Source organism: Ambystoma mexicanum, chromosome 4q (genome assembly GCF_040938575.1).
Source record: "Ambystoma mexicanum isolate Mex_15411 chromosome 4q, UKY_AmexF1_1, whole genome shotgun sequence".
In the NCBI taxonomy this organism is placed as follows: domain Eukaryota; kingdom Metazoa; phylum Chordata; class Amphibia; order Caudata; family Ambystomatidae; genus Ambystoma; species Ambystoma mexicanum.
This window is the reverse complement of record NC_090928.1, coordinates 47,084,996-47,112,741: the sequence shown is the minus strand read 5'-3', so window position 1 is coordinate 47,112,741 and position 27,746 is coordinate 47,084,996. Positions and strand designations below refer to the sequence as shown.

Genomic DNA, 27,746 nt, shown 5'->3' with positions numbered 1-27,746 from the left:
TATTCTTCTCCCTCTGTGGATGAACAATGGGTGGGAAATGACATTTCAGTAAGTGGAGTTCACTAACATATGCTTCCAAGCTATGGAATTAAGAACTGCCTTCACTCTTGGAATGAGTTTGTTTCCATTTGTCAGAAAAGCAGTAGGCTACATGATTGGCAGAAAAAGAGAGCAACATATCTATTGCTATCACAGTATCTGAAATATACCCCAATGCCATCCTCAAGCTGAAACCCTCAGTTCTCTGGTACTCACACTTTGAATCTAACTCGACAAAATGAATCCAAGTTCCTTTCACATTTAGTTTGAGTAGCAACAATATAGGATGTACAATTTGCTTTTAGGTTGCTGGTGTGGCAAAACCTAAAACGCAGTGCATTCTACTCTTGCCTCTCCTTTTATCTTGTGTTTTCCCCCTTCTGGTGACAAACAGAGCAGTTGGTACTTGGCACAGAGGTGGCAGCATATCATACCTTGCCTTATTGGAAGGTTTGTTTTTAAGTCCAAACTTGAAGTCTGTTTTCATCTTTTCAATGTTATCTTTTCAAGTCCACAGAGATTAAGCGACGCAGGCGGCGGATATAGCGGCTGTAGAAGGCAATGTCATTGTGACCTCCCCCTTTGACCCACAGGGGCTCCAGCGAATTAGTGCACCGGTCATACAGTGCCACGCCCTGGGAGATGTGGATCACTTCATCTGATGTGCCATGGATGATGAGGACCGGGGATGTAATCTTTGACACCTTATCAATGCTAGAAAAATACAAGGATATATGAGTGTTCACACAATAAGCTATTACAACTAATCTAATAAATATAGAACATAGGCATGCAGATACAGTAATGCAAAACACCAAATCCTATCTTTAAAACAAATGAAATAATGTACACTTTGCTTTAAATTTACTGGCTTTTGAGAGTACATTTATAAGTGAAGGAATACATTTGATGTATTACCGTAAGGGAAACCACAGGGGTTGTGGTAAATGATGTATTTTCCTTGGCCTGCGATAGTCATGGCATTCAAGAGGTTTCCCTTTACGTGTATGATGTGAAAGGGAGGTTATATTCACCGTTTAAAATCACATGCTTCTTTCTAGGGCAGGGGTCTGCAACCTTTGGCTCTCCAGCTGTTTCGAACTACAATTCCCATGATATCTTGCTATTCAGTATGCTGGTTAGGGATGATGGGAGTGCCAGTCGAAAGCATCTGGAGAGGCAAAGGTTGCAGACTCCTATTCTAGGGTAATGCAACATGGTCGTAAGTATTCACGAACGCCTGCCAAAAAGGCTGGGATTTTTTTAATGTTCAGAATCTGAAGACGATTGCCTGTAGCCATGTTTACAAAAATCAAGGCATGCTGCAATGTGCCCTATCTTTGTGCACGAAGATCATTCTGATGGTCTTAAAAAAAATGTAGGCTAAAAATCCAAACATTAGACACGTTTTCAGAAAACCAAGCCCATGGAGTACCGATAGAGACTAGGATAAATCATCATAGGTACTTTTTGTAATTTTTAAAAAAACAGGTTTAAAAATCTATCTACAGGGGGGCGCTGTTGCGCTTGACGAAGATGGCTGCCTGCTGAACAGCTCCGAACCGAGAGGCGCTTCCTGAACCAAAATCACCCGTTTGCCTCGGCGCTTCAGCTCACAACTGTCTGAGGGGGAAGCTGATGTGACCGTGATCTTGCTGGCCTTTTTCCGCCCTCCTAGCCCCCTTCGCTGCGGAGCTGCTGGCCCCTCTGTGAAGACCGGGAGCGCGCGCTCCTCCGATCCCCTTCAGGGCTCCAGTGAACCGCGGTCGTGATCCGCGGCTTGCGGCCTTCCGTTGGGGGAGGGGCTTCCCTCCCTCCCTGCGCGACCGCTCATAGCCAACTTGGGGTGAGCTGTTGGCTGGATCCGAGAGCGCCCGCTCCGCTGCCCCATCCGAGGCGGCGTGCTGTTTCGACCCGGTCCGTGGATCCAGGCGGTGAGTGGGGCCCCGATCCTCTGCGCCGTTCCCCGCATTGACTTGCGGCCTCGGTCCGCGGCTCGTCGGAGTCGCTCACACGTCATTGAACATTGGGACAATTAAACACCCCACCTGCATCCTGATACTCAGTGGGGGGGGGCAGGTTCCACCGGAGCCCATCCCCCGGCGAGGCTCATCTTCAAGCGCTTATTGTGCTCGTGGGGGCCACGCGAGACATTGACCCCCCCCACTCATTTCACACTTCGCCGAAACGGGGTGTGCCCTGACCCCTACGGAACTGCTGCATATTGACGCCACCGGATCACATCACACCCAGCCTTCTATTGGAACCCTAGCTACCTAACTGCTCCATCATCGGCCGTGCCGCTCCCTGGATCCATAGGAGCGGCGAGGGGCGGCGGCTTCTCCCCCGCCTACCCAACACTGATCATGTTTCAACTCCGGGAATGCTCTGTCCCTCGAGCCCATTGCTTTATTGCTCGTTAAAGTGCCAATCACCTGCTACTCCATCTTGCCGCAATAGCTCCTGAGGTTCTTCTTGCTCTCCTGTTGGTTGTTGCCTCCATGGACCTTGCTTCCTCGGGTTCCCGGTGGAGCTCTCGTGGTTCACTATTATCACATATATCCGCTGACCCAACATAGCTTGGTCTCCTCCTTCTAATTCGAAACGCTACACCTCTTGCCGCCAGCCGGCTGCAGTCACACGCATACCTGGTGCTCTCTCTCGGCGTCCCTCTAGTCCTCCTACCCTCCGGTCCACAAGTCTTGGCTTACCTTTCACTGACAGCATGTCAACGAGGATGGGAAAGAAGCAATCCTCTATCAATATGTTTGCGAAGCCTCCGGGAGGATCCGCCGCGGAGACACCTACACAGGAACTACCTACTGCACAGGAGCTGGAACCATCCGAATCTCAAAAAATGATGGAGTACATCCGTGAGGGGTTCACCGCGATCCACAGCAAACTTGACGATATGAACGGTACGATATCCTCCATTAAAGCACACATGGAGAGGACTGATGGTCGTGTAACTGAGATCGAGTCACGTGTAAGCACCGCTGAGGACGGCCTGGGCTCCCTTCGGGCAGAGGTCTCCACATTATCCGCACGCGTAACAGAGGTTGAGAAGAAAAATGAGGATCTTGAGTCTCGCTCAAGACGCAACAACCTCCGCATAATCGGGGTACCCGAGGATGGCATACAGGAACCCATGGAGGACTACGTTGAGAGCTTGCTACTTCGACTCTTCGACTCCCCAAAGCTCTCCCCACAGTTTGCAATCGAGAGAGCGCACCGCGCACTGACTGCGAAACCTAGGCCTGGCGCTCCTCCTCGCCCGATTATAGCCAGGATCCTTAATTACCGCGACCGGGATGCCCTACTCAGGGCGGCGAGAGTCAAGGGAGACCTGCTGTTGGGCGCGGCCAGAATCCACCTATACCCGGATTTCTCGATTGCGGTTCAGCGAGAGCGACAATCCTTCTTGGCGGTGAAGAGACGATTGCGTGAGCTTCAGGTTAAATACGCTATGCTATACCCCGCCAAACTTCGGATTGAGCACGCGAATCGAGTATACTTCTTCACACTTCCAGAGGAGGCCTCCAAGTTCATAGATGAACACTTTCCCGGCTGAACTGTACTTATAATGTTCTCTCCCATTACCTAGGCCCTTCTCCATTGTCCACTCGCTGTACTTTTGGTCTACCACAACTTACCCTGTTTGCGGGGTCGCCACCATTGAGCCCTACCCAGAACTCGATTGGTCTAGTGGCACTCCGCCGTCCTTTGCTCTGGTACTGCGTGGACCCCTGGGCTGGCCCGATGTTGTACAGTTCAGCCTGCTGGTGTTACAGTTGTGCATGTTTATGACCTTGTTTTTTCTCTAAGTGATGCAATTGTTGGTGTTGTGTTGTGACACTATGGGAATTGGCTGTTGATCTGAGGACGGCACTGACTTCCTACCGTCTGTACGTCACAGCTGCCCACCATAATACACCATTCGCCCGTTTAATTACCCCGAAACACCGTGGTAATCTCCAGTTCCTGTTATCCATCCTGTACACATACACCATTCCACTCAAGCTCACGGTGGATCACTCTAAGTATCTCGCTACATTGGTCATACTTGATGACCGTTCCCCCCCCCCCTTTTCTCCCCCCGCGGGTTCACCCCCGTACACACTCTGCTTGTATTGCCGGGTATTAAGATTATCCTCAAATTGCCTCAAGGTTCGGAGCATCGCCGCCAGGCCGACGTACAGGCCCCCCAGGCGTTGATGCCAATGTTGTTGACCCTGTTGGTTGCATATGGGTTGTTCATCCCTCTGTTTGGGGGAGGGATGTGGGAGGGGGTGGGGGGTAGGGGAGTTAATGTTAAAAAAGGCTTGGTAACTGCAGGGAAGGTAGAGTACGGGAAACCAGGATCGCTATGCCATTACAGATCTGACGGCGGTGGATCCCGCTTGTGGGGGGCGCCGTTCCATTCACCGGTCTATTTCCATGTCTACCATAAATGTGTCGGGTGAGCAAACCCTTACGTTCCTGAGTTGGAATGTGCGCGGACTGGGGAACTTCAAGAAAATGAGATTGCTACAGCTTCAGGCTGAACGGCATGGAACTGGGATACTGTTCCTTCAGGAGACACATGCGATAACTGATCACTGTGAGAAGTTTGCTAAAACATGGGGACCTCAGAGATACTATACTTCCTATTCCACACAGAGCCGCGGAGTTATGACCCTTATTCATAAGAGTGTTAGATTTACCCCCATCGCCACGACAATAGACCCCCTAGGCAGATACGTCTTACTTCACGGCATCCTACAGAATAGGGAAGTGGTCTTACTGAATATCTACGGTCCCAACATTGATGATCCCGAATTTTTCACACATCTCACGGCCCTCCTCGATGGCTTCCCTCTGGTACCTATTCTCTGGGGAGGCGATTTTAACACAATATTCGATGTTGATCTCGACAGATCTGGCTCCCGTCCCCGTCACCTCACAAGGGCTGCATATTATACACTGTCTTCACTCCCTCGCCTGGCCCTGTTCGACGCATGGAGACTTCTCTACCCTGACTCTCGCACCTTCTCCTTCTACTCCTCGGTACATGATTCCTTTTCCCGGATTGACAGATGGCTTGTCTCTGATATACTTATAAAAAATATCTCAGGCATGTCGATTCTCCCCAGGACTCTCTCCGATCATTCACCAATAACTATTACCCTAGCCTGGGGCCCGGATCACGCCCAGCCTAGACACTGGAGAATGAAACCACTTTCCCTACTCGACCCGGTTTTTGGTTCTGAGCTGGAGTCGGCGATTGAGGAATTTTTTGAGACCAATACTGGCTCTGTTTCATCACAGGCCACCCTCTGGGAAACTTTTAAAGCCTACATCAGAGGCATCGCCCTCTCTAAAGAAAATGGCATCCTCAGAACTATCCGTAGAGAGATTGCTGAGAGCGAGGCCACACTATCTGAGCTGGAAGCCCAATATGCCTTAAATCACACCCCTGATACCCTTGCACTGATCGGCACGGAGCTGGACACCTTCCGAGCTCTTGCGGACCGAGAGCAGAGGTTCCTTGACAACCCTGGACTGGCGAGGAGATACGGTGAGGGTGAACGCCCATCTCGTCTTCTGGCTAGGCTTCTCCGCCGGGAGTTCGGCGCTCCCCCCATTCCCGGTATTGAGAGACCTGATGGATCCCTTGCCACCTCCCCCGGCGATATCAATTCCGAATTCCTCTCCTTCTATCAATCTCTTTATGCCAACGCAGATGATGCCACTATAGCAGAAATAGATGTTTTCCTCGACAGCCTTCCCCTATCGGTTCTCTCCCCCGATACCATCGGTGCCCTTGAGAGTCCTTTCTCTTCCTCGGAACTCTCTGAGGCCTTAGACTCTCTTTCATCAGGTAAATCCCCGGGATCGGACGGTTTGCCGATTGAATTCTACAAGCGCTTTAAATCTCTACTACTCCCTCACCTGGTCGCTCTTTGGGAAGAATCGTTAGAGACGGGCCAGCTCCCTCCCACGCTCCGCGAAGCCACCATAACTGTCCTGTTAAAACCGGGTAAATCCCCCACGCAATGTGGCTCTTACCGCCCACTCTCATTAATCAACTCCGACGTCAAGATTTATGCTAAACTATTGGCTTTACGTCTGGCCCCCTTCATGCAACATATCATTCACCCAGACCAGGCAGGGTTTATTCCGGGACGTTCCACCTCCCTGAATCTTAGACGACTCTTCAATATCATAAGCAGGGTGCGACCGGACATTCACGCTGTGGCCGCCACACTTGATATGCAAAAAGCTTTTGATTCCGTCTCCTGGAGGTACCTTTGGCGGGTACTTAATAAATGTAAATTCGGCCCCACATTTCTCTCCTGGGTCAAGCTGCTATACTCAAACCCTGTGGCAAGGGTCCGTACCGAAGGCCGGTGTTCTTCCCTCTTCCAAATAGCTAGAGGCACTAGACAAGGCTGTCCCTTCTCCCCGTTAATCTTCGCGGTAGCGCTGGAGCCATTCGCAGATATGCTTCGCCAATCTCATTCCCATAGAGGTCTACGTACAGCAGGCACCACCGATATAGTTTCTCTATATGCTGACGATGCTCTACTCTTTATTCGCTCCCCGGAAATCAACCTTGCCCCAATACTGGAGGACGTTGCTCTCTTTGGCCGCATGTCTGGCCTGATAGTAAACTGTGCTAAATCGACTCTCTTCCCGCTCACCCCCATCACGTTCCCTCCTCCCGATACCCTAGGGTTCTCTTGGGCCCAAACTGAGTTCACCTACTTGGGGGTAGTGGTATCGCGTCATACCGATCGAGTTTTCGAGATGAACTATCAAGCATACCTTACAAACCTAACGCAAAAAATTCAGGGTTGGGACAAACTCCCGATCTCACTGGCAGGCAGGGTGGGAATACTAAAGATGGTGGTGCTTCCCCAGCTGCTGTATAGATTTGCTAATATCCCACAATGGCCGGGCACTGAGTTCTTCCAGACATTGACACGCACCCTCAATACCTTTCTCTGGCACTCTGGCGCAGTCCGCCTCAAGTTTGAAACCCTTGCTTCCCCTATGGAGATGGGTGGCTTCGGTGCTCCCCACTTTCTCAAGTACTGGCTGGCAGCTCAGCTCCAACACATCGCCCACTGGTTCAACATATCCGATCCCCCTCCCCATGTCAGACTGGAGAAGTTATCGATTGGTGATCGCGACATCAGATCCCTGGTGATCGCACCCATACCAACAGATTCGGGCACATTAGACCCATTGCGATGCACATCCCTGGCTCTATCCAAAACGTGGCAATTGCTGGGCACTGCCCATCCCTTTCACGGTAACTTCCCGATCTGGAACTTTCTCCCGGGAGTCCCACAGATCCCCCCATCGGTTGTTCGCACATGGGCTGCGGCGGGATTTGAATTGCTCCGAGACATATTTGTGGATGGTAATTTTATAGAATGGCCTGACCTCCCTCCGCCCCTCAGACAGCGTCCCTCAGTGTGGCTCCAATACTCATCTCTCCGTAAAGCCCTCAAACATAAGTACCCGTGTTTCCCAACACTACCGCCGGATGAGCTGGCGATCACTGAACTGACTTCTCCATTCCCTATGAGGGGGAAAACTTCCAGACTATACACCCTGTTACAATCCAGATCGCCCCCTTCATTCTCTAAATTAAAGCTCGCTTGGGAGTCTGATATTGGAGTGGAAATGACCGAAGACCGCTGGACCCAAATGTGCTCATGTATCCAGAAGGTCTCCTTCAATTCCCGATTCAAGCTAATTCAATTCAAACTACTCCACAGATACCACTACACCCCTATTAGACTACACCGTATCTCTAATACTCTCTCTCCCGGTTGCCCTAGATGCGGCCATGATAGAGCTGACTATTTGCACATGATCTGGTCCTGTCCCAACCTTACCCAATTTTGGGACACTGTTTGCTCCACCATCTCGTCCATTCTCGACCACCCTATTCCCCCTACACCGATGAATTGCTTGTTCCATGACTTTCCCGACTTACACAGTGATTCTAGGAGACTGGCCGGCCTTTGTATGCTTCTGGCTGTGCGGGCAATACTATTCTGCTGGCTTAGGCCTATCACCCCGACTCACGCACAGTGGCTTAGAGCAGTCACTTGGGCCTCTGATACGGAGGAATCATGGGCGGTACAACAGCCCGCCTGCTCTAGACCCAGGAACATCTGGCTCAAGTTCCGATTATACATGTCCTCCCCTGACACCAACTCAGGTCCTACTTCCCCAGCAACCTCTTCTCCTCAGTCCCCTACAGACCCTTGAGTGACCCTCCACCGGGCCTTACAGTGTCCTATTACTTCCGTTGCCCATAGGCGAGCCCCTCCACATGATGTGTTGATTATGCGATGTTGTAACTGCTTGTTTTTTATATGCTTTGTTGATGCTCACCTGTATCTGTGTTGCCAAGCGTAAAAAATAAAAGTTTAAAAAAAAAAAAATCTATCTACAGATGTTCCCAAACATTTTTCATTTTTTTAAATATCCTCAGATGTTCACTAAAATCTGGACATGTTCATAAATACCAGTCCTGAAATGCCCAGATAAGACCACTGTATGCCACCACATTATGCCCAAATTTGATGACGTTCTGTGTTGAGGTAGAAATGTCATGTGGCCTGATACTACTGTCCTACACACAGGGACTCAAGTCATATGCCTCATCAGAGAGGTTTTATATCTCGAGTTAGCTTACCAATGCTTATGAACAGCTCAAATTTCCCCTAGCACTGCCATTTAATGTCTACGAACAGCTATTATGTGTCTCGATATAACTTTCAGATGTTGAAGCAAAGCCTTCTTTTTGCCAGATAGAACCACCTGCTCAGTCACTGCCTCCACCGAAACAAACATACATACATACATACATACATACATACATACATGCATGCATGCATGCATGCATGCATGCTCAATTCCAGACACAAGTATGTGCATGTGAGAATTGTGATCGATCAGAGGCGAACCAGGTGATATTGTGACCAACTTTGCTTTATTACCAGCTATAAACCTACGCTGTCCCTAGGTCTAAGATCTTGGCCCTATTCAATAAGAGAAACAGTGCTTGTCAGGAAGGTTGTTACAAAAGAAAGTCTTCTGTCCGAAACCCTACGTTAACCTGGATTATGTCCCTACTACTTACAACTAATTATAAAACAAACAAAGGTACACTTAGGCCCTCGGTCATTGCACATGAATGGTGGTTGTTTTTTTTGCCCCCCACCCAGGTATGTTTTTCTTCCTAGAGATCAGTTGATCGAGTGGTCTTGAAGTGTCTTTTATTTGGTTCTAACCTCTCCTTCTGGGAGCATGTTCTTGCTGCTCTGCACCGGGCAGAGCTGGCTGGCGTGTGATGTCTGGTGCTGGCCTCTCGGTAGGCTGGTTGTTCGTGGTGCTGTGTGGTTCCTCTCAGCTGGCTCCTAGTTCAGCAGGGCTCTGAGTGTTCCACGGGCTCTGCCGCAGTTATGCTTGCCACGCCTGTCAGCTTGCTCTCTTCAATCCTGATTGGTGCTTTATCCTTCCCTCTGCAAGGGGGTGGGACTTCACACTGTTCTTTCATTCCCAACAAATACTGTGTATTTGAAGGGCCAGAAACAACACCAGTCATTCCTACAGGCATTGTGTAGAGATGTCGCAAGAGCCGCAACTCTCGCGAGATCTCGGCCGCGGCCACTAGGGCCGCCCCCGCACGCTCGGCGCGCATTACGGGAGCAGCAGAGGACGCGGGAAGACGTCCTCTCCCAGCTCCTCCGAGAATTAGGCCCCAGGCCTAGCAGAAGACATTACAGCCTCCCAGCCGCAACCCCTTACATTAGAGGCAAGCTGCCAGAGTGGATTTACCACCTACTTATCTATATATGATGAATGATGTCGTATGCTGAATAAAGGACATCACTGTTACTAAGACGCCTCCTGTCATCCTTACAACTAATATACTACATAAATTGGCGACGAGGATCACCACTACAACCCACGTAAACCATGCAAGGCGCGACACCACCTCCGCCCTTCCTACAAACTCCAGGTAAACCTGCCATTCCGTGGCCGCAATGGCAACCTTTATTTTCGACATACGTAGAGGCAGTGGGCGGTGCAGGATTCTCGGCGGCACGGCGCAGGGCAATCTTACTTAACGCCCTAGGGGCAGAATGACAGAGGGTGTTTGAAAGTCTCACCCCGGGCCCGGTGGTTGGCGACAACGATGACGTATTCAAGGAAGCGGTAAGAAGAATCGTAAAAAGGTTTGCCAGTAAAGAACACGGTTCTGCACAGAATACATTTCTATAGCCGCAGACAAAAAGCCTCAGAACCCGTTGACGACTACGTCACAAAGCTATGGGAATTGGCAGCGCTGTGCAACTTTGGCAACAATGCCGAGAGCCTCATCTGCGACATGCTGGTAGTTCACACCAACAGCAGGAAAGTGCAAGATAAATTCATTATGGAGAGGGAACTGCTGCTAGAGAAAGCAATGGAGATTGCCAGAGCAGTCGAAGAAACAGCTGGGAGACGAAAAGAACTCACGGGAAGCCATAGTTCCACTGAAATACAAGCCGTGGCGTTTCGCCCGAAGAAAAAGAGACAAGTATCGAACACGAAAGAAGAAAAAGGGAGCACGAGAGAACCACTGAAATGCCACAGGTGTACAAGCACGAAACATTTGGCGTTTGACAGGGAGTGCCCAGCCAGAGATAAAGAGTGCTCTATCTGCAAACGTATTGGCCATTTCTCGATTGTGTGTCGGTGGAGAAACAAGAAAGTCACAAACGTTAACATGAGTCGCAACACGGAAAGAGAGTCGTCCTCGGAAGATGAAGGGAGACCCACGGTCATTATGGTGAACAGCACACGGGCCAGGAGAGAAAAACCCCATTGCATAATCAAAATCGACGGGATGGAAACAAAAGTCATGGCGGACTCAGGTTCTGACCTCACCATAATCCCCCTACGCACATACAAAGAAATGTTGGGGATGGAAAAGGTTCGAGTGCTCACCACACGGCACAAACCCACGGTTATTGGAGGTGCGTCAGTTGACCTACTGGGCTATATCAATGGGAAGGTGGAGTTTAAAGGAAGGGAAACCACCACCAGAGTATATTTCAGCCAAGAGGGCCCCGCAGTATTAGGATGGGACGACCAAGATATATTGAAAATAAAACTGGATCCCAGCACAGAAGATCAAGTACTCTCTGTCTGCGGGAGGAGCGTACCAATAGTCAAAAGTGATTATCCCAAACTCTTCTCGGAGGAGCCGGGGCATATCAAAGACTTTGTCCACAAAATAATGCTTAAAAGGAATGCGGTCCCAGTCAAACATCGCGTGAGGCCAGTACCAGCAACCACGAGAGACACACTCAGGAGGCAATTAGACAAAATGAGGATGGATAGCGTCATTGAAGAAATTGAAGCTTCAGAGTGGCTGAGCCCAGTCGTGCTCATAAAGAAACCCAACTCACAAGAGCTAAGGGTTTGCATTGACCTTCGCAGTGTAAACTTGGAAGTCATTATGGACAGTTACCCGCTACCGAGCATAAATGAACTGATTCTTATGATGAAAGAAGCCAAAATATTCTCAAAACTGGATATGAGAAACGCGTACCACCAAATACAATTGCACAAGGAATCCAAGCCTCTCACAGCATTCATCACTCCGTTTGGCACCTATCAGTTCACCAAGATGCCATTCGGCTTATCTTCGGCTGCATCGGCTTTTCAACGAATGATGGATGTCCTACTACGGAAGGTCAAAAATGTGGCATATTGTCAGGATGACATCCTTGTCTATGCAAGGGACGAACAGACACACGATGCCACATTGAGAACAGTCCTAACCAAGCTGCAAGAAGCGGGGGTGAGGTTACGCTACGAGAAATGCGTATTCAAGGCGAAAGAAGTTGAGTACTTAGGGTACAAAATATCCGAGAAAGGGATAAGTCCCAAACAAAATTTAATGCAGGCCAAAATTAAAGCACCGGAACCCACCAGCAAAGAGGAAGTAAGGTCATTCCTCGGACTGGCGGAGTACTATGCAAAATCTATCCCTAAGTTCTCGGAAACCTCAGCACCCCTCCGCGAACTCCTCAAAAAGGGGTCGGAGTACTTGTGGCAAGTACCCCAACAGAAAGCGGTAGAAAGCATAAAACGCCACATAATGGAAGCGCCGGGTCTTCAACCATTTAACCCCGAGTGGGGTACAGTCATCACCACAGACGCCAGTGCGTACGGATTAGGAGCTGTCCTAACGCAGAAGAAAGGTGACACGGAACATGTGGTAGCCTTTGCCTCGAAAGCCTTATCCTCGGCCGAACAGAATTACTCCACCATAGAAAAGGAAATGTTAGCGTGTGCATGGGCGGTAGAACATTTCAGAACATACGTGTGGGACACAAAATTTAGGTTGGTAACCGACCATAAACCCCTCACCCACATGCTCAGCCCAGGAGGCACCAAAGCGTCAACACCTAGGTTGGCACGCATAGCAGCCAAACTGCAGGAGTACACATTTGAAGTACAGCACATCTCAGGATGGAAGAATTCGCAGGCAGACTGCATGTCAAGATTACCTGAGGGTAAAGACAAGGCCACCACGTTTTTACAAGAGGAATGCATCGTGGCATCCATCACAGATCTCAAAGCACCAGACTACTTGGAACTCAGTCAGAAGCATTGGTTGGAAGACGACGGAAAGGACCCAACCATGGCGAGAATACGAGAGTGGATCAGGGAAGGGTGGCCAAATGAAAAAGCGATGCCAGAAGGCATGAGGCCCTATTGGAAGGTGGCAGATGAGATATCAGAAACAGATGGAATAATATTGAAAACGGACCAGATAATCCTACCCGTAGGTATGAGAAGGACCATTCTCTGCAGAGCCCATGCGGGCCACCTAGGGAACACCATGACCCGTTGCAGAGTGAGAGAGGCCTACTGGTGGCCGTCCATGGATCAAGAGATTCGCACCATGATAGAGAGATGTCATGAATGCCTCAACAGCGACAAGCGCTTAAAGGTCAGATAGGCGTATCTGATTCCCACAGAAATACCAGAAGCGGTGTGGTCAAAAGTAGGTATAGACTTTATAGGACCATTGGAGGCGATGGCGCCCGAACATCGCTATGGCATAGTACTAGTGGACTACTTATCAAAGTGGGTTGAGGCTGAGTTTGTCCCAAACATCACCACCGCGACAGTAATCGAAGTCCTCACTGAAATTTTTCAAAGGGAAGGACTCCCCCAACGAAGTGGTAACGGACAATGGGGTACAACTAGTTTCAAGGGACATGGAACAATTGCTGAGGAAGCACCACATACACCAGAAGAAAGCAGCGTTGTATCATCCTCAAGCCAATGGACTGGTAGAGAGAGCCATCAGGGTTATAAAAGGTGCTATCCAGCTAGCAACCGCTTCCGGAATGGACCCGCTCAAAACAACCAAAGAGGCCATAGCGGCCCACAGACTTACTCCCAACGGGATCACTCAAATATCCCTGTTTCGAATGTTAAGAGGGAGAAGAGCGGCTTCGACGCTTATACCACCATGGTTGACCAAAGTAAGAGAAGATGAAGAAGTAGACATGTCAGAGGTGGTGTGGAGAATTGAAAACAGTAAAACAAGCATGAAAACGTGGAGTGACAGAAGAAGAAGGACTAAACAAGTGTCAGACGTCAAAGAGGGAGATTGGATCAAAATACGACTACCGACAAAGGATCAAATCACGAGCTCTCGGTACAGCAGACCAATAAAAGTGATCCACAGAGGAACCAACCACGTCCGCACCGAAGACGGGCGCACTTGGAACCTGGAAAGAGTGGCCCTATTCCAGAAGAGACAAGAGAGAGCAAGGACCCCAGAGAGATCAGAAGCGGAAGGAGGAATGGTCTGCGAGAGAGAAGAAGAACGTGAGCCAGAGAATGATGACGGAGAAAGGGAGGAAACAGAGATGGAACCGGATGCACCCACAGCAGAACGAGAACTGGAACACCAGGATGCCCACAGCGAGAAAGGTGACCGGCCAAGAAGAGAACACAGAAGACCGGTCAGATACAATGACTATGTATTGCAATGAACTGCCTTTGCATTATCAGGGGGAGGTGTGTAGAGATGTCGCGAGAGCCGCAACTCTCGCGTGATTTCAGCCGTGGCCACTAGGGCCGTGCTCGGCGCGCATTACGGGAGCAGCAGAGGACGCGGGAAGACGTCCTCTCCCAGCTCCTCCGAGAATTAGGCCCCAGGCCTAGCAGAAGACATTACAGCCTCCCAGCAAGCTGCCCAAGTGGATTTACCACCTACTTATCTATATATGATGAATGATGTCGTATGCTGAATAAAGGACATCACTATTACTAAGACGCCTCCTGTCATCCTTACAACTATTATACTACACATTGTCAAGTCATCACACAGTTTAACCCCCATGTAGCAAGAAAAATAGCGGAGTGAAAGTGATCTGCAGGTGACTGTGGCCATTGGAAAAGCACTTCGTTCTGATCACTGTTTCTATTGTGGAGCCGGAGTGGCCGCATCAGCGAGCTACTGTGCAAGTGTTTTTAAACTCCATTCCGCCGCGGAACGGAAAGTGGAGTGAAAGTGATCTGCAGGTGATCTCAGGTGTCGAGGCTGTCGGAGGAGTTTCAAGAGCGGTGACTGCAGGAAGTAATTCCTTTGAACCGCTGTCGACAGCCCGACCCTGCTTGCCTCCACCAATTCATCGACACGCCTGAAGGGTAGAGGAAGACTGCTTCCGCTAACACAGACGAGTCAGTTGAGTCAGCTGACGCCTGGAAAAAAACGGTCTATCAAATTGCATTGGAACAGCAACAGACTGAGGATAAACCCCGAAATGGAGGAGGGTAATCATGAAGATTGTCAGAGGCAGTGTCCACAGCAACGGAACACCAGCCTCCAGAGCGAAAATAAGCTGCCACCGTCCAGCGGCGACGAGGTAAGTCTAGTTGTAGTTGAACCCTCACGTGAAGAGGAAAATGTAATCAAGCCTTAGTCTGATGCAAACTTGTGTGTGCAAAATATTGAAAGCACAGAAAGTTCTGACAGCATAGATTTTAACACAAGCAATAACATGGATGACTTGTGTTAATACGCGATACAAGTCCCATAAAGAAGTAACTATACCCATACACTTAGAGCGCAGGCTGCAACCGCCGATGCCATTCAATGTGTCGGTGGAGATTACTGCGCATACAGGAACCCACATCAACATTTTACAAAATGGACTGAATACAATAATAAGAGAAAGAACCACTGAGAGCACAAGTAATCTAGGAGATTGTCTGGGGGTGCTCATCAGTGTTCCCAAAGCCCAAATAGTCAAAGTGGCTTGAATGCAGTGGGACTGCAAATGTTACAGATAGAACGTGTATGCATAAAAAGCACAGTAAAAGAGCAGGAAAATGTAAGTGTGGGACAATCAGAAGCGTAGAAACCGAGACTGGAGAAAGCAAATGCTAAAGAATGGGAAACGCAGATGACGGCTAGGAGACTTAGCACAATTACTAAAGGTGGGGAAAAGAAACAGATGCCAATACACCAAAAAAGAAAACATGACTGGTTGCAGCAAGAGCAGCGACGATATTATAAAAGAGAACAAATATTTGGAAACCATTAAGCTTAAAAACGCAACATCTGGTACATGAAGAAATAACAGGGACCCACACTTTAAAGAATAAAAATCAACTCCTTCTTGAAGAAAGAATCAGCGTGAAGGCTCCATGGGGACCCGAGAAGTACAATGTGAAGGGGCTAGATAAACTGCCTGAAATATCAGACAAACTTATGCTGGAAACTTCCATGTCAATCGAATCGGCGAGTGCAAAGTTGCAAGCCACGGCAAAGGAAGGCAGGAATAATAACAACCAGAGTTCCCCGGAATTAATGTCAAAATGGAATTGGCTAGTTCTGCCACATTTGAAGAAGCTCCAGGACCAATATAGTATGGCATTAAATGAAACAAGAGAAGATTTTGTACAACTGACGGAGGCTAATAATCAAGGACCACGTGTTGGAGACCTGTATTTGTCAGAACACGCAACAGTTGAAACACAAACAGAAAAAACAAACGAGAATGAGGAGAAAATAGTTGAACACCAAATAAGTAATAAAGAAAATTACTTTTTATTGATCTCAACATTACCTACAGTCCTAGCCCCGTTCATGAAGCTCTAATGAGCAGATTGGAGAACAAACAAGGGACAGCATAACAGTGTTAGCAATGCTACGCTGAAAAATGGTATATGTAGAAGCATTTGTAATGGGAGTACAAAAGGACATAGACAATAGCACTGCAAAAGTATCTGTGCTATTGCACAACATTCTGGACCCGATAATAAAGGAGAAAGAAACGCGACGATTATGAAGAACTTTCGAGAAAGATGAGGAATCCCCTCACATCCCGATTAAGGTAACATCACAATCAAAGTTAATGGAGGAAAATCAAATAGTGGTAGAAGGGACAGCCCACCTCATCCCAAGGGAACCCACTAAAGCCAATGAGCAGACGCAGAATAATGGGCAAAGTTGGAGCAAAGGCTGTAATCGACAAATAGTGGTGAAATCCTTGAAACTTAAAAAACAAAAGATGGAAGAATCACTGGGTCAAACGTTAATGAGCTTGTAAAGGGCAAGCAGAGGACGGTAAACTCCAACTGCAACCAAAAAATTGACCAACCCCAAGGTGACTCTGTGGTAGAGATATGCCCTATTTTTGCTAAATCTACAAAGATGATCAGAGAATCACTTGGTTGTAAGTCAGAGACACTAAGAAGCAAAACCAAGACTCAAATAAAGAACCAAGTTGGAACCAAAGAGAAGCTACAGCAAACGCAAAAAAACAAAGAATATGAAGGGAGCGGGGAAACCAAGATCAAATGGAAATAAGTGCTTCATTAAAAACATCAAACTGCCGAAAATGACGCAAACAGATGTAAACACAAAGAGAAGCACGAAAGTTGACGACATTGAGAGTACTGATGATATTACATTAATAGCAGATGCTTCGCAGATTAACTTAATGGACTTCAACTTTTTCAGTTATGATGTGGGAACAATCCGAGAACAGCGACGGAAGAAGAATCATCTTGCGAGCCTGCTTCATTAGAAAATGATGATGAAACACATACTTGTAAGAAGCCGGAGTGGAAAGGGCGGCCGAAAAGCCCAAAGGCCATGATGCTAAAACAAAGTGAAAATATACCATCGAATCAGAAGTCAATACAAACACTAAGAAAAGAAAGGAGAGCAATCCCAGAATATTACACAAAAAGAAAGGACAAATGATCAGGTGATGGATAAGCCACTGCTTCGAATTAAAATCATAGAACCTGAGGAGGAAAAAGAAAGATTTCAACAAACTAACAAAGAAGCACAAAATTGTGGGAGAGATAACAGTAAAACAAAAGGGTCAAAAATGATGGGAAGTGATACGCATATTATATCACCTCTAAGAATTATTTTAAAAAAAAGCCCAGTTACAGATGGAGGAGAACATAGAAGAACTAGATAAAGCAGATCACCGGCTCATGTTGGAACGAATGATACCGACAAATGATGGGTTGATTCTGTACAGTGCAAATGTCCTGAGATTGTTTCATCATCTACCAGCTCTGAGACTATTGACAACTAACGATTAATCACTATAGAATTTCCGAATGATGAACGAATGGATAGAGTAATCATCCACTTATCAAGTTCTCTAATCAAATATCTACTACTAAAATAAGCTAGTCATTTAAGACCGATGGGCTTTGACTTGGACCAAGTGAGAAGTAACACAAGATCAAATACCAAGGGGGAAAAGCAATGGTCAGAAATGGAACAGTAGAAAAAGAAGTTTTGAGGACGATAAAGATAAGACACAGTGCAGTAAAAATGGGCAAGCAGCAAGAAAATGGCAGGGACCACAGGAAAAAACACACAATTAGAACAAGTCCTACAAAAGTGGAAAAGAAGGGACAGAAGACAACTGGCTTGTATCCCCAAAAATGAATAAGCCATAGAGTACACAAGTATGTAGCAAGGCAAGAATATCGCTGGCAAGTAAGACACAAGAGGCTTCACACATCTATTCAATAGAAAAATCAAATAGATGAAGCATGTGACTTTATATGCATGCACAAAACTTGGTTAAGAGACCCCCCCAATCGTGGAAGGATACACAGCATACCTCAAACCAGCGATAAAGGGGCCGAGAGGTAGACCATCAGGTTTACTCACATTAATCAAAAACACTGCTCAAATGACAATTGTGGAAACAACTAAGCCAAATCCACATATACAAGTGATTGTACGAAAGCTATGCTTTACAACTAACGACAAAGCTACAGTAATAATAGTAAATGTATATTGGAACCCTGTCAAAAAAGAGCTATGGGATTTTCCGGAAACAAGTGGCAACCCAGATTGACAAACAAAGCAGCAAGTGGAATAATCCATATTTCTTGATCTGTGGAGATTTGAACGCTGACTTTTGGAATACAGATGGCATGAGACTGACGATGATCCAGTCATTTTAACAACTGCGAAGCAGAGAGGGTTGAAATGGAGGAGAACTATGATCTCAAGAAACCCTTATCTCCTGACGGATAATAGGGTTGAAAATAAACCAGGAAGGATAACATGGAGAGGAAGGAAACGGGGCAGATTTTGGACTACATTTACGTCCCAGATAACATACTGAGACGACAAATCATAATGGAAGTGGTGGAGAAAATGCAAAGTGACCATAACATGCTAAAGGTGAGTTGGTGTTGTAGAAATGAAACTAAAATAGAAATAGACTAAAACTAAATAAGGAACAGATTAAAAGTTTACAAAAAATCTAGAAGATGTAATATTTGAATACCATAGTATGAAAACACCAGGCACAGCAGACTACACGGTATTGTTATCGCGATTTTGAGATAAAGAGAACGTTATCAAACAAAATCAAATTTCAAACAAACATAACTTTGACTACGCAGTATGGGAACAGAAGAGAAAAAAAGAGCTTCGAGAATTAAAACAACTAGGAGATCAGCAACGGAAAAATGCAGCCAAGAACATTCAACAAAAATACAGAAATTGGCAAAAAAAAAAAAGTTGACACAGCAAGTTGATGCAAAAGCTATGCTAAATAACATTAGGAAAAAAAATACTGCTGAAATATGGTCGCAAATTAATAACATGGACACTCCACAAGAGGCAATTTTAGCAAATCCAATATCTGCTGAAGAATGGACAAGTCATTTCTACAAATTTTATACGATCCGAAGGTTGAAGAACTCCAAGAGCAAAACAGGAAATTGGAATTTGCTGAGAGTGAATAACCAAACAATTCTTGAAGCAATAAAAAAATTGAATAAGTCCAGAGCACCAGGCCCAGATGGCCTGACAAATGTCCAGCTGAAAGAAAATCCAGAACAATGGGCTGAGAAGCTGGAAGCTGGCAATCGTATTGATTTTCAATAAAGGAATAAGAACAGAGCCAAACAAATATCGGCCTATTGCATTATTAGATGTGGTGGGCAAGGTCTTTGCAGCACTAGTCGCAAATAAATTGAATGACTGGGGCAAAGTGGTTTTATTAAAGGAATTGGTACATCATTAAACATATTTTTGATCAACATACTGAAAGCACACATTTTCCCGGAGCGAATCACCCAAAAAGTGACATCGGTCCTATATAGTGCCATAACCTCCTTTGGCACGACAGAATTGCTAGCACTACAGACCAAATGGGAGACTGATGTGGGTGCAATAATACCGGAAGAATGGGTCATGGCATTGATGTTCCCTAGGGAGGTAGCCATATCGTCAAAACTTAGGCTGATTCAGTTAAAGATATTGCACGGAGTATACTATCCTAGAGTAGCCCTCTATAAATGGGGATGGATAAGCGACCCAACTTGTCTGCGATGCAAAACAAAAGAAGGCACCTTCTTCCACATACTGTGGACATGCACACACATTCAACAATTCTGGGGGGCATGTTGTAACGAATTATCTAGAGTCATAGGCAAAGAGATTCCTAGAGATCCTAAGTTACTACTGCTGGGAATAGACGATGAAGTTGACCTGACAAGATCTGAAAAGCTGTTTGTGTTCACCACTACCGCACTTATCAAAAAAAACATCGCTCAAAAATGGGGGTCGGAGATGACTCAGAGTTATGGACAATGGAAGACAGACATAGACATCTGTTTGCAATGGAGCGCAGGGTATGCACGGCCAGAGGATGTCCGGCCAAGGCGCAGAAAGTATGGCAAAAGTGGGAAGACGCCCACTGAAAGGTGACTTTGCACAAGTGGACAGGAAGAGAAAATGTGGCGCCCCCCGACGTCTATGGTGCCCTCAAAGCGGATGGTGCCCTCAAAGCGGGGGAATCAAATGTAGCTCCTGCAGAGGGACAGTGAACTCAAATTCAAAATGTTGTAAGCAACGAGGGTGGGAAACAGTTAATGACCTGTATCGACAGTGTGCTTATGTTGTTTGTTTGTTTTCAAAACCCAATAAAATGTGTTATCAACAAAAAAAAAACATACTGAAAGCACAAGCTCAAAGAGAAAAAGGGAAAAAAATACACATGGCTTTCATCAATCTTACCGAAGCATTTGATACAACAGACCGTCCAAAACTATGGAACAAATTACCACAATGGAGTTGCCCACTTCCAATTTTAGAGGCGATTCAAGAGTTACACTCCGAAACTTCAGTACAGATCAGATTATATTGAGCTGGCACGTTAACAAAAACTATTAAAACAAATAAGCTAGCGACAAGCCTATTTAATATATTCATCTGGGACATAGAAGACGCGTTCGATGACACCAGAGGATTCCCCCCCCTAACATTGGCGGAACAAAAATAGGTAGACTAATCTATGCCGACGATGTAGTCCTGCTGGACCAAACGCCAGTGGGACTGCAATGTCGACTTGAAGCTTTGCAAAAATATATGCAAGTCAGTGGGCTAAAGATTAATCAACAGAAATCCAGGATAATGGTGTTTGGTGAGAGCAACACTAAAATCAAAAAAATAACCATACCTGGCATTTAGAAGGAAAAAGGATTCCTCAAGTTGCAGCATTTACGTACTTGGGAGTATTACTAAACACCTTGAAAACAGATGAACAAAGGCTAATAATGCTGAAAGCAAAAGCTAAGAATTTTCCAAGCCAGGGGGAATCTTGATGAAGAAATACTGTGATTTAAAATTAAACCGCTGATCGAGTTTTATAGACTAAAAGTCGTACCCATATTAACATGTGGAGCCGAAAGAACAAGTTACTTCTTACCTGGTAACGTTCTTTCGACGGGATGTTCCTCCGACGTATTCCTTATCTTTGATAATACGTTTCCAGCTTGCTGGCCTTGGAAATTTTTTCTGTAGACGGCGCTGCGCGTCGACGTCCGCCGAGTCGATGTCACTCAACGGCCACCGTATCGGCGCCGACGTCACCATGTCCATAAATAGCCACACGCTGCGTCCGTAGCTCAGTTCCGTTTTGTAGTATAAGAAAAGTCATGCCTGAATTGGTTAGTGACCTTGAAGGAGCGTAAGCTGCAACCACAAGGGAAGTTATCACTGCTGGGATGGTTGGGAGGGCCGATAAGGAATACGTCGGAGGAACATCCCGTCGAAAGAACGTTACCAGGTAAGAAGTAACTTGTTCTTCGAAGGGATTGTGTCCTCTGACGTATCCCTTATCTTTGATAGACTCCCATAGCAGTGGTATGTAATACGGCCTTGTCAAATCTGGTCTCTTGAGCAGTGGAGGAATCCAGATTGTAAAATTTTGTGAATGTATGTGCGGACGACCATGTGGCAGCCGCACATATGTCCCGGACCGGTACCCCTCTTTGGAGAGCCGAAGAGGCTGCGATACCCCTGGTTGAATGAGCCCTGAGATTTTGGGGTGGCTCTTTCCCTGCTAGTCTAGAACATTCCAGGATGGCCAAAATAATCCACCTGGAGATGGTTTGTTTTCTTATGGGTAGTCCCAACTTGTGACCCAAGTATCCTACAAACAGTTGGTCTGCTTGCCTGATCCTAGCAATTCTGCTGATGTAAAAGCTGAGAGCTCGCCTAGGGTCCAGCCTATGGAGCCTTTCCTCCTCTTTCCCCGGCTGGGGAGGAGGGTAGAACAAAGGCAAGGTAATTTTCTGAGTAATATGAAATTCAGAAACCACCTTTGCGAGGAAATTAGGCTTCACCTGTAGGACAACCTTGTCCTTGTGGAAGATTGTATGTGGGGGTTTACAGGAGAGGGCTTGTAGCTCGCTCACCCTCCTAGCAGATGTTAGTGCTACCAATAGGACAGTTTTAAGCGTGAGAAATCTCAGCGCGCAAGAAAGAAGTGGTTTGAATGGAGTGCCCATTAAGAAGTTTAAGACTAAATTTAAGTCCGATAAGGGAACCTGGAATGGTTTTGGAGTGTAAACATTTGTTAGTCCCTTGAGAAATTGTACCACTAGAGGAATTTTGAAATACGATGGTTCCTCTGCAGTGCGCTTGAAGATAGAAAGCGCTGCAAGATAGCCTTTTACAGTGCCCACTTCAAGGCCTGAGTTTGCCAAGTAGAGTAGAAACGATAACACCGTTGGTGTACGACATGAAAAAGGGTTGATATTCTGTTCCCTACACCAGCTGCAAAATTTGTTCCAACGGCAGCGGTATAAAGACTTTGTTGCTGGTCTGGCAGAAAGCAACACCTCCATGACGTCATCAGGGAGATCCCAATCCTTGTACCTCAACCTTTCACAAGCCAAGCGTGAAGGTTGAGGGTTCTGGTGTCTGGATGGAGAACCTGACCTCCCTTCTGCTAGAGAAGATTCTCTTTGAGTGGAAGACAGATTGGAGGACAGATGGACATATCTAGAAGGTCCGGGTACCACGTTCTCCAATTAGGATCATGGTTTTCCGGAATCTTCTCAACCTCCTGATCATTTGAGGAATAACAGGGACTGGTGGGAACGCGTAAAGGAGTGGAAACTCCCAGTCCACTACGAACGCATCTCCTAGAGCTCCTCTCGGGGGAAATTCCCTTGAACAAAACAGATCGCACTTCTTGTTGTTGCTTGTGGCGAACAGATCCACCTAAAGTGTTCCCCAAAGGGTGAAGATCTCTTGAAGGACTTCCTGAGCTAGCTCCCACTCGTGGGAGAATGTGCTCTGCCTGCTCAGAGCGTCCGCTGTCAAGTTCTTCTCTCCGGCTAGATGGACAGCCGATACAGAGATTCCTTCTTGGATTGCCCAAAACCAGAGCTGCATCGCCTCTCTGCACAGTGGCAGTGATCCTACGCCTCCTCTTTTGTTGAGGTAGTGTTACTCACCAGAATGGGGAGAACGTAAAACAGGCCGGACCTCTAGTGCTGGGGAGTTGCTTGAAGGAGCAAGGGTTGGAGCCTCCACCCAAGCCTCCTCTCTGTGAGGGAAAACTCTTTAAACCGATATGACCACCTGCTGAACAGTACAGACAAGGGGACCGATCGATCAAAAGAGCGGGGAGAACACACTGCCTCGAACCCAGGCTGTAAAGGAAAGGATAACAAGTTAAACTATATGTCAATTCTAAATCTGGTTTCCCCAAGACTATAGCCCTTAAGTAGTACCTGGTTTAACTCCCCTTAAGCCAAAAGAACTGGAACAACCTATAAAGCAAAGAGGCTTTAGTATATAGCTAAATGTGTAACTCTCCAATATTGAAAACCAAGAAAACTATACTTTACCACTGGTGGAAGTAGGATTGGTGTAAAGAATCCTGGGTAACAACGAAAGTATAAAATAAAAAAAAGGAAGGTTAGTAAGGCAGCTATCCCCGAGCGGAACGAGGGTCGCACTGGTTTCGGGATGGTGCACCACAGCAAAGCGTTCCAAAATGCACTTTAGAAATGAAGCCAAAATCCACAGACGTGATGACAGTCTGATGAAAGAGGGATTCCAATTATAGAGTTGTTCTTACCAGAGTAATCACTATCCAAGAGTCCAGGAAGCAGGCAAGGGTTCTGGTACACGGGCGATCAAAAAACAGCAGAATCCATTATCCAAGAGTCCAGGAAGCAGGCAAGAGGTCTGGTACACAGGCGGTCAATTAACACAGCAAAATCACTATCCAAGAGTCCAGGAAGCAGGCAAGAGGTTTGGTACACGGGCGGTCAGCAAACAAATCAAAGAACAAGTTACTTCTTACCTTGTAACGTTCTTTCGACGGGATGTTCCTCCGACGTATTCCTCATCTTAGATATATCCTTCCAGCTCTGCTGGCCTCGGAAAATTTTTTCTCCAGAGGGGGCTGCGCGTCGACGTCCCTCGAGTCGATGTCCTTCGGCAGCCGCCGTATCGACGCTCGACGTCATCCTGCCTATAAAGGCCGCGCGCAGTGTCCGTTGCTCAGTTCCGTTTTGTAGCCCACAGTATTACTGTCTGGACTAGACTAATCACCCTGAAGGAGCGTAAGCTGCAACAACAAGGGAAGTAGAACTGCGGGGATGGATGGGAGGGTCGATGAGGAATACGTCAGAGGAACATCCCGTCGAAAGAACGTTACAAGGTAAGAAGTAACTTGTTCTTCGAAGGGATTGTGTCCTCCGACGTATTCCTCATCTTAGATAGGCTCCCATAGCAGTATTCTATATTCGGAGGAGGGAGTACTGACTTCACGCTGTCTTCTATTGATGAATAGAATGCAGTACAGCCCTTCCAAACCTAGTCTCTTGACTAGAGGAGGAATCCAGATTGTAAAAACGTGTAAAGGTATGGACAGACGACCATGTAGCGGCCGCACATATGTCTTTAATCGGCACGCCTCTTTTGAGGGCCGATGAAGCTGCAATACCTCTGGTCGAATGAGCCCTAAGGTTTTGAGGGGGCTCTTTCCCTGCCAGTTTATAACATTCCAGAATGGCTAGAATGATCCATCTGGAAATGGTCTGCTTAGTTATTGGTAACCCCAGCTTGTGACCTGCGTAACCTACAAACAGCTGGTCTGCCTGTCTTTTCCTGGCTAGTCTACTAATGTAAAAACTTAAAACCCTCCTAGGGTCTAGTCTGTGTAACCTCTCTTCCTCTTTCCCCGGGTGAGGAGGAGGATAGAAAGATGGTAGGGTAATCTTCTGAGAGATATGGAATTCAGAAACTACCTTTGGGAGGAAATTAGGCTTCACTTGCAGGACAACTTTGTCTTTGTGAAAGATTGTATGAGGGGGGTTTACAAGAAAGAGCTTGTAATTCGCTCACCCTTCTAGCAGATGTAAGTGCTATTAATAAAACAGTCTTAAGGGTAAGGAATCTTAACGAACAAGAATGGAGAGGTTCGAAAGGTGTGCCCATCAGGAAAGTTAGTACTAAGTTTAAATCCCATAGGGGAACTTGGAATGGTCTTGGGGGATAAACATTGGTTAACCCTTTTAGAAACTGTATTACCAAGGGTAATTTGAAATAGGATGGTTCCTCCGCAGCGCTGCGAGATAGCCCTTAATGGTGCCAACTTGAAGGCCTGAATTTGCCAAATATAGTAGGAAGGACAAAACCATTGGTGTACCACATGAAAATGGGTCGATATTCTGTTCTCTACACCAGCTGCAAAATCTGTTCCAACGGCAGCGGTATAAAGACTTTGTTGCTGGCCTCCTTGCTGAAAGCAACACCTCCATAACATCATCAGGGAGGTCCCAATCCTTGTACCTCAGCCGTTCAGAAGCCAAGCGTGAAGGTTGAGGGTTTTGATGTCTGGATGGAGAACCTGACCTCCCTTCTGTGAGAGTAGGTACTCTGTGAGCGGAAGTCGTATTGGAGGGCAGATGGACAAGTCTAGAAGGTCCGGGTACCACGTTCTCCTGGCCGAATCCGGGGCAATTAGGATCATGGTTCGCCGGAATCTTCTCAACCTCCTGATCATTTGAGGAATGACAGGGACCGGTGGGAACGCGTACAGAAGCGGAAACTCCCAGTCCACTATGAACGCGTCTCCCAGAGCTCCTCTCGGAGGAAATTCCCTTGAGCAGAACAGGTCGCATTTCCTGTTTAGGCTGGTGGCGAACAGATCTACCTGAGGGGTTCCCCAAAGGGCGAAGATCTCTTGAAGGACTTCCTGAGCTAGCTCCCACTCGTGGGAGACTGTGTTCTGCCTGCTCAGAGCGTCCGCTGTCAAGTTCTTCTCTCCGGCTAGGTGAACTGCTGATAGAGAGATTCCTTCTTGGATTGCCCAAAACCGGAGCTGCATCGCCTCTCTGCACAGGGGTAGTGATCCTACGCCTCCTCTTTTGTTGAGGTAATGCATGGCCACTGTGTTGTCCGTCATTATCAGGACGTTCTTCCCTTGTACACCTGGCAGGAAAGCCTTCAACGCAAGTCTGATGGCTCTCAGCTCTAACAGGTTGATGTGTAGTCTGGACTCCGATGGAGACCAACGACCGCTGATGGTCAAGTCGTTGGCGTGGGCTCCCCACCCCGTGAGTGAGGCATCCGTGACTACTGTTATCTCCGGCCAGGGTTGCCAAAACTGTTCTCCTTTCAGAATGTTCTCCTGACAGGCCCACCACTGAAGGTCTCGAGCCACCCTGCCGGGAACCTGAAGAAGATCTGTCATTCTCCCTGAGAATTGTGACCACTGAGTCCTCAGTGCCCACTGGAGGGATCTCATTCTCAGGCGAGCCTCTGGCACAAGGAAAATGCAGGATGCCATGAGGCCTAGCAACCTCAAAAAGTCGAAGGCTGGGAGACGTTGGGCATGTTGGAACTTGGTAACCATCTGTAGAATATCTTGAGCCCTCACCTCTGGTGGCGAGGCTTTTCCTAGGGAAGTATCCAGGATCGCTCCTATGAACTGGAGTCTCTGCGATGGTATCATTTGAGACTTGTTTAAATTGAGGGAGAAGCCCAGTTTGTGAAGGGAGTAGCACACGTGATTTAGCTGGATCTGAGCTTGCTCCGGAGAAACAGCGCTGATCAGCCAATCGTCCAGGTAGGGGTAGACGTGAATCCCTTCCCTCCTTAGACTTGCAGCCACTACCGACATTAACTTGGTGAAGACCCTCGGGGCGGAGGTCAGCCCAAATGGCAGTATTCGAAATTGATAGTGAGAGTTGCCAATTGCGAACTTCAGGTATTTCCTGTGTTTGAGATGGATAGGCACATGGAAATAAGCGTCCTGAAGGTCCAGAGATACCAACCAGTCCTGAAACTGAAGGGCCTGGAGGATCTGAGAAAGAGTGACCATCTTGAATTTGTCTTTCCTGAGGAATTTGTTCAATTCTCGCAAGTCCAAGATGGGTCTCAGCCCTCCGTCTTTCTTCGGAATGAGAAAGTAAGGGGAGTACCAGCCCTTGTTCCTCTCCGCTACAGGTACCGGTTCTATGGCACCTTTCTCTAGCAGGTCCAAAATTTCCTGCAAGAGGAGCGGATCTGGAGCTTTCTGAGAGCTGATCCCCGGTGGATGACTCTGAGGTATACGTAGGAAAGGCCGGCAGTAACCTTGGGCGACTGTTTCCAATGCCCAAGCATCTGACGTGATAGCCTGCCATACCGTCAGATGTTGAGTCAACCTGCCTCCTACAGGTGTCCTGTGAGGGGAGTCCTCAGAGTGGTTTTGGGGCGGCTGATGCAGATGCCGATGGTAAAGAGGCACCTGCTGTTGCTGCGGCTTTAGAATATCTACCCCGTCCACCTCGGGTAGTTCTTCTTTGACCCCTTTGAGCCGGTCGTCCTCTACCTC

General features: G+C 47.3%; 1 protein-coding gene across 1 annotated transcript in view; it reads right to left on the bottom strand.

The window, feature by feature from the left end:
• Positions 1–283: 283 nt before the first annotated feature.
• Positions 284–27,746, bottom strand: part of LOC138467444 (alpha/beta hydrolase domain-containing protein 17A-like) — a 136,058-nt gene continuing 108,595 nt past the window's right edge. Inside the window, exon 4 of the mRNA XM_069607432.1 lies at positions 284–753. Coding sequence (XP_069463533.1) covers positions 537–753 — 217 coding nt within the window. The 3' untranslated portion in view covers positions 284–536. The remainder of the gene's footprint in view (positions 754–27,746) is intronic.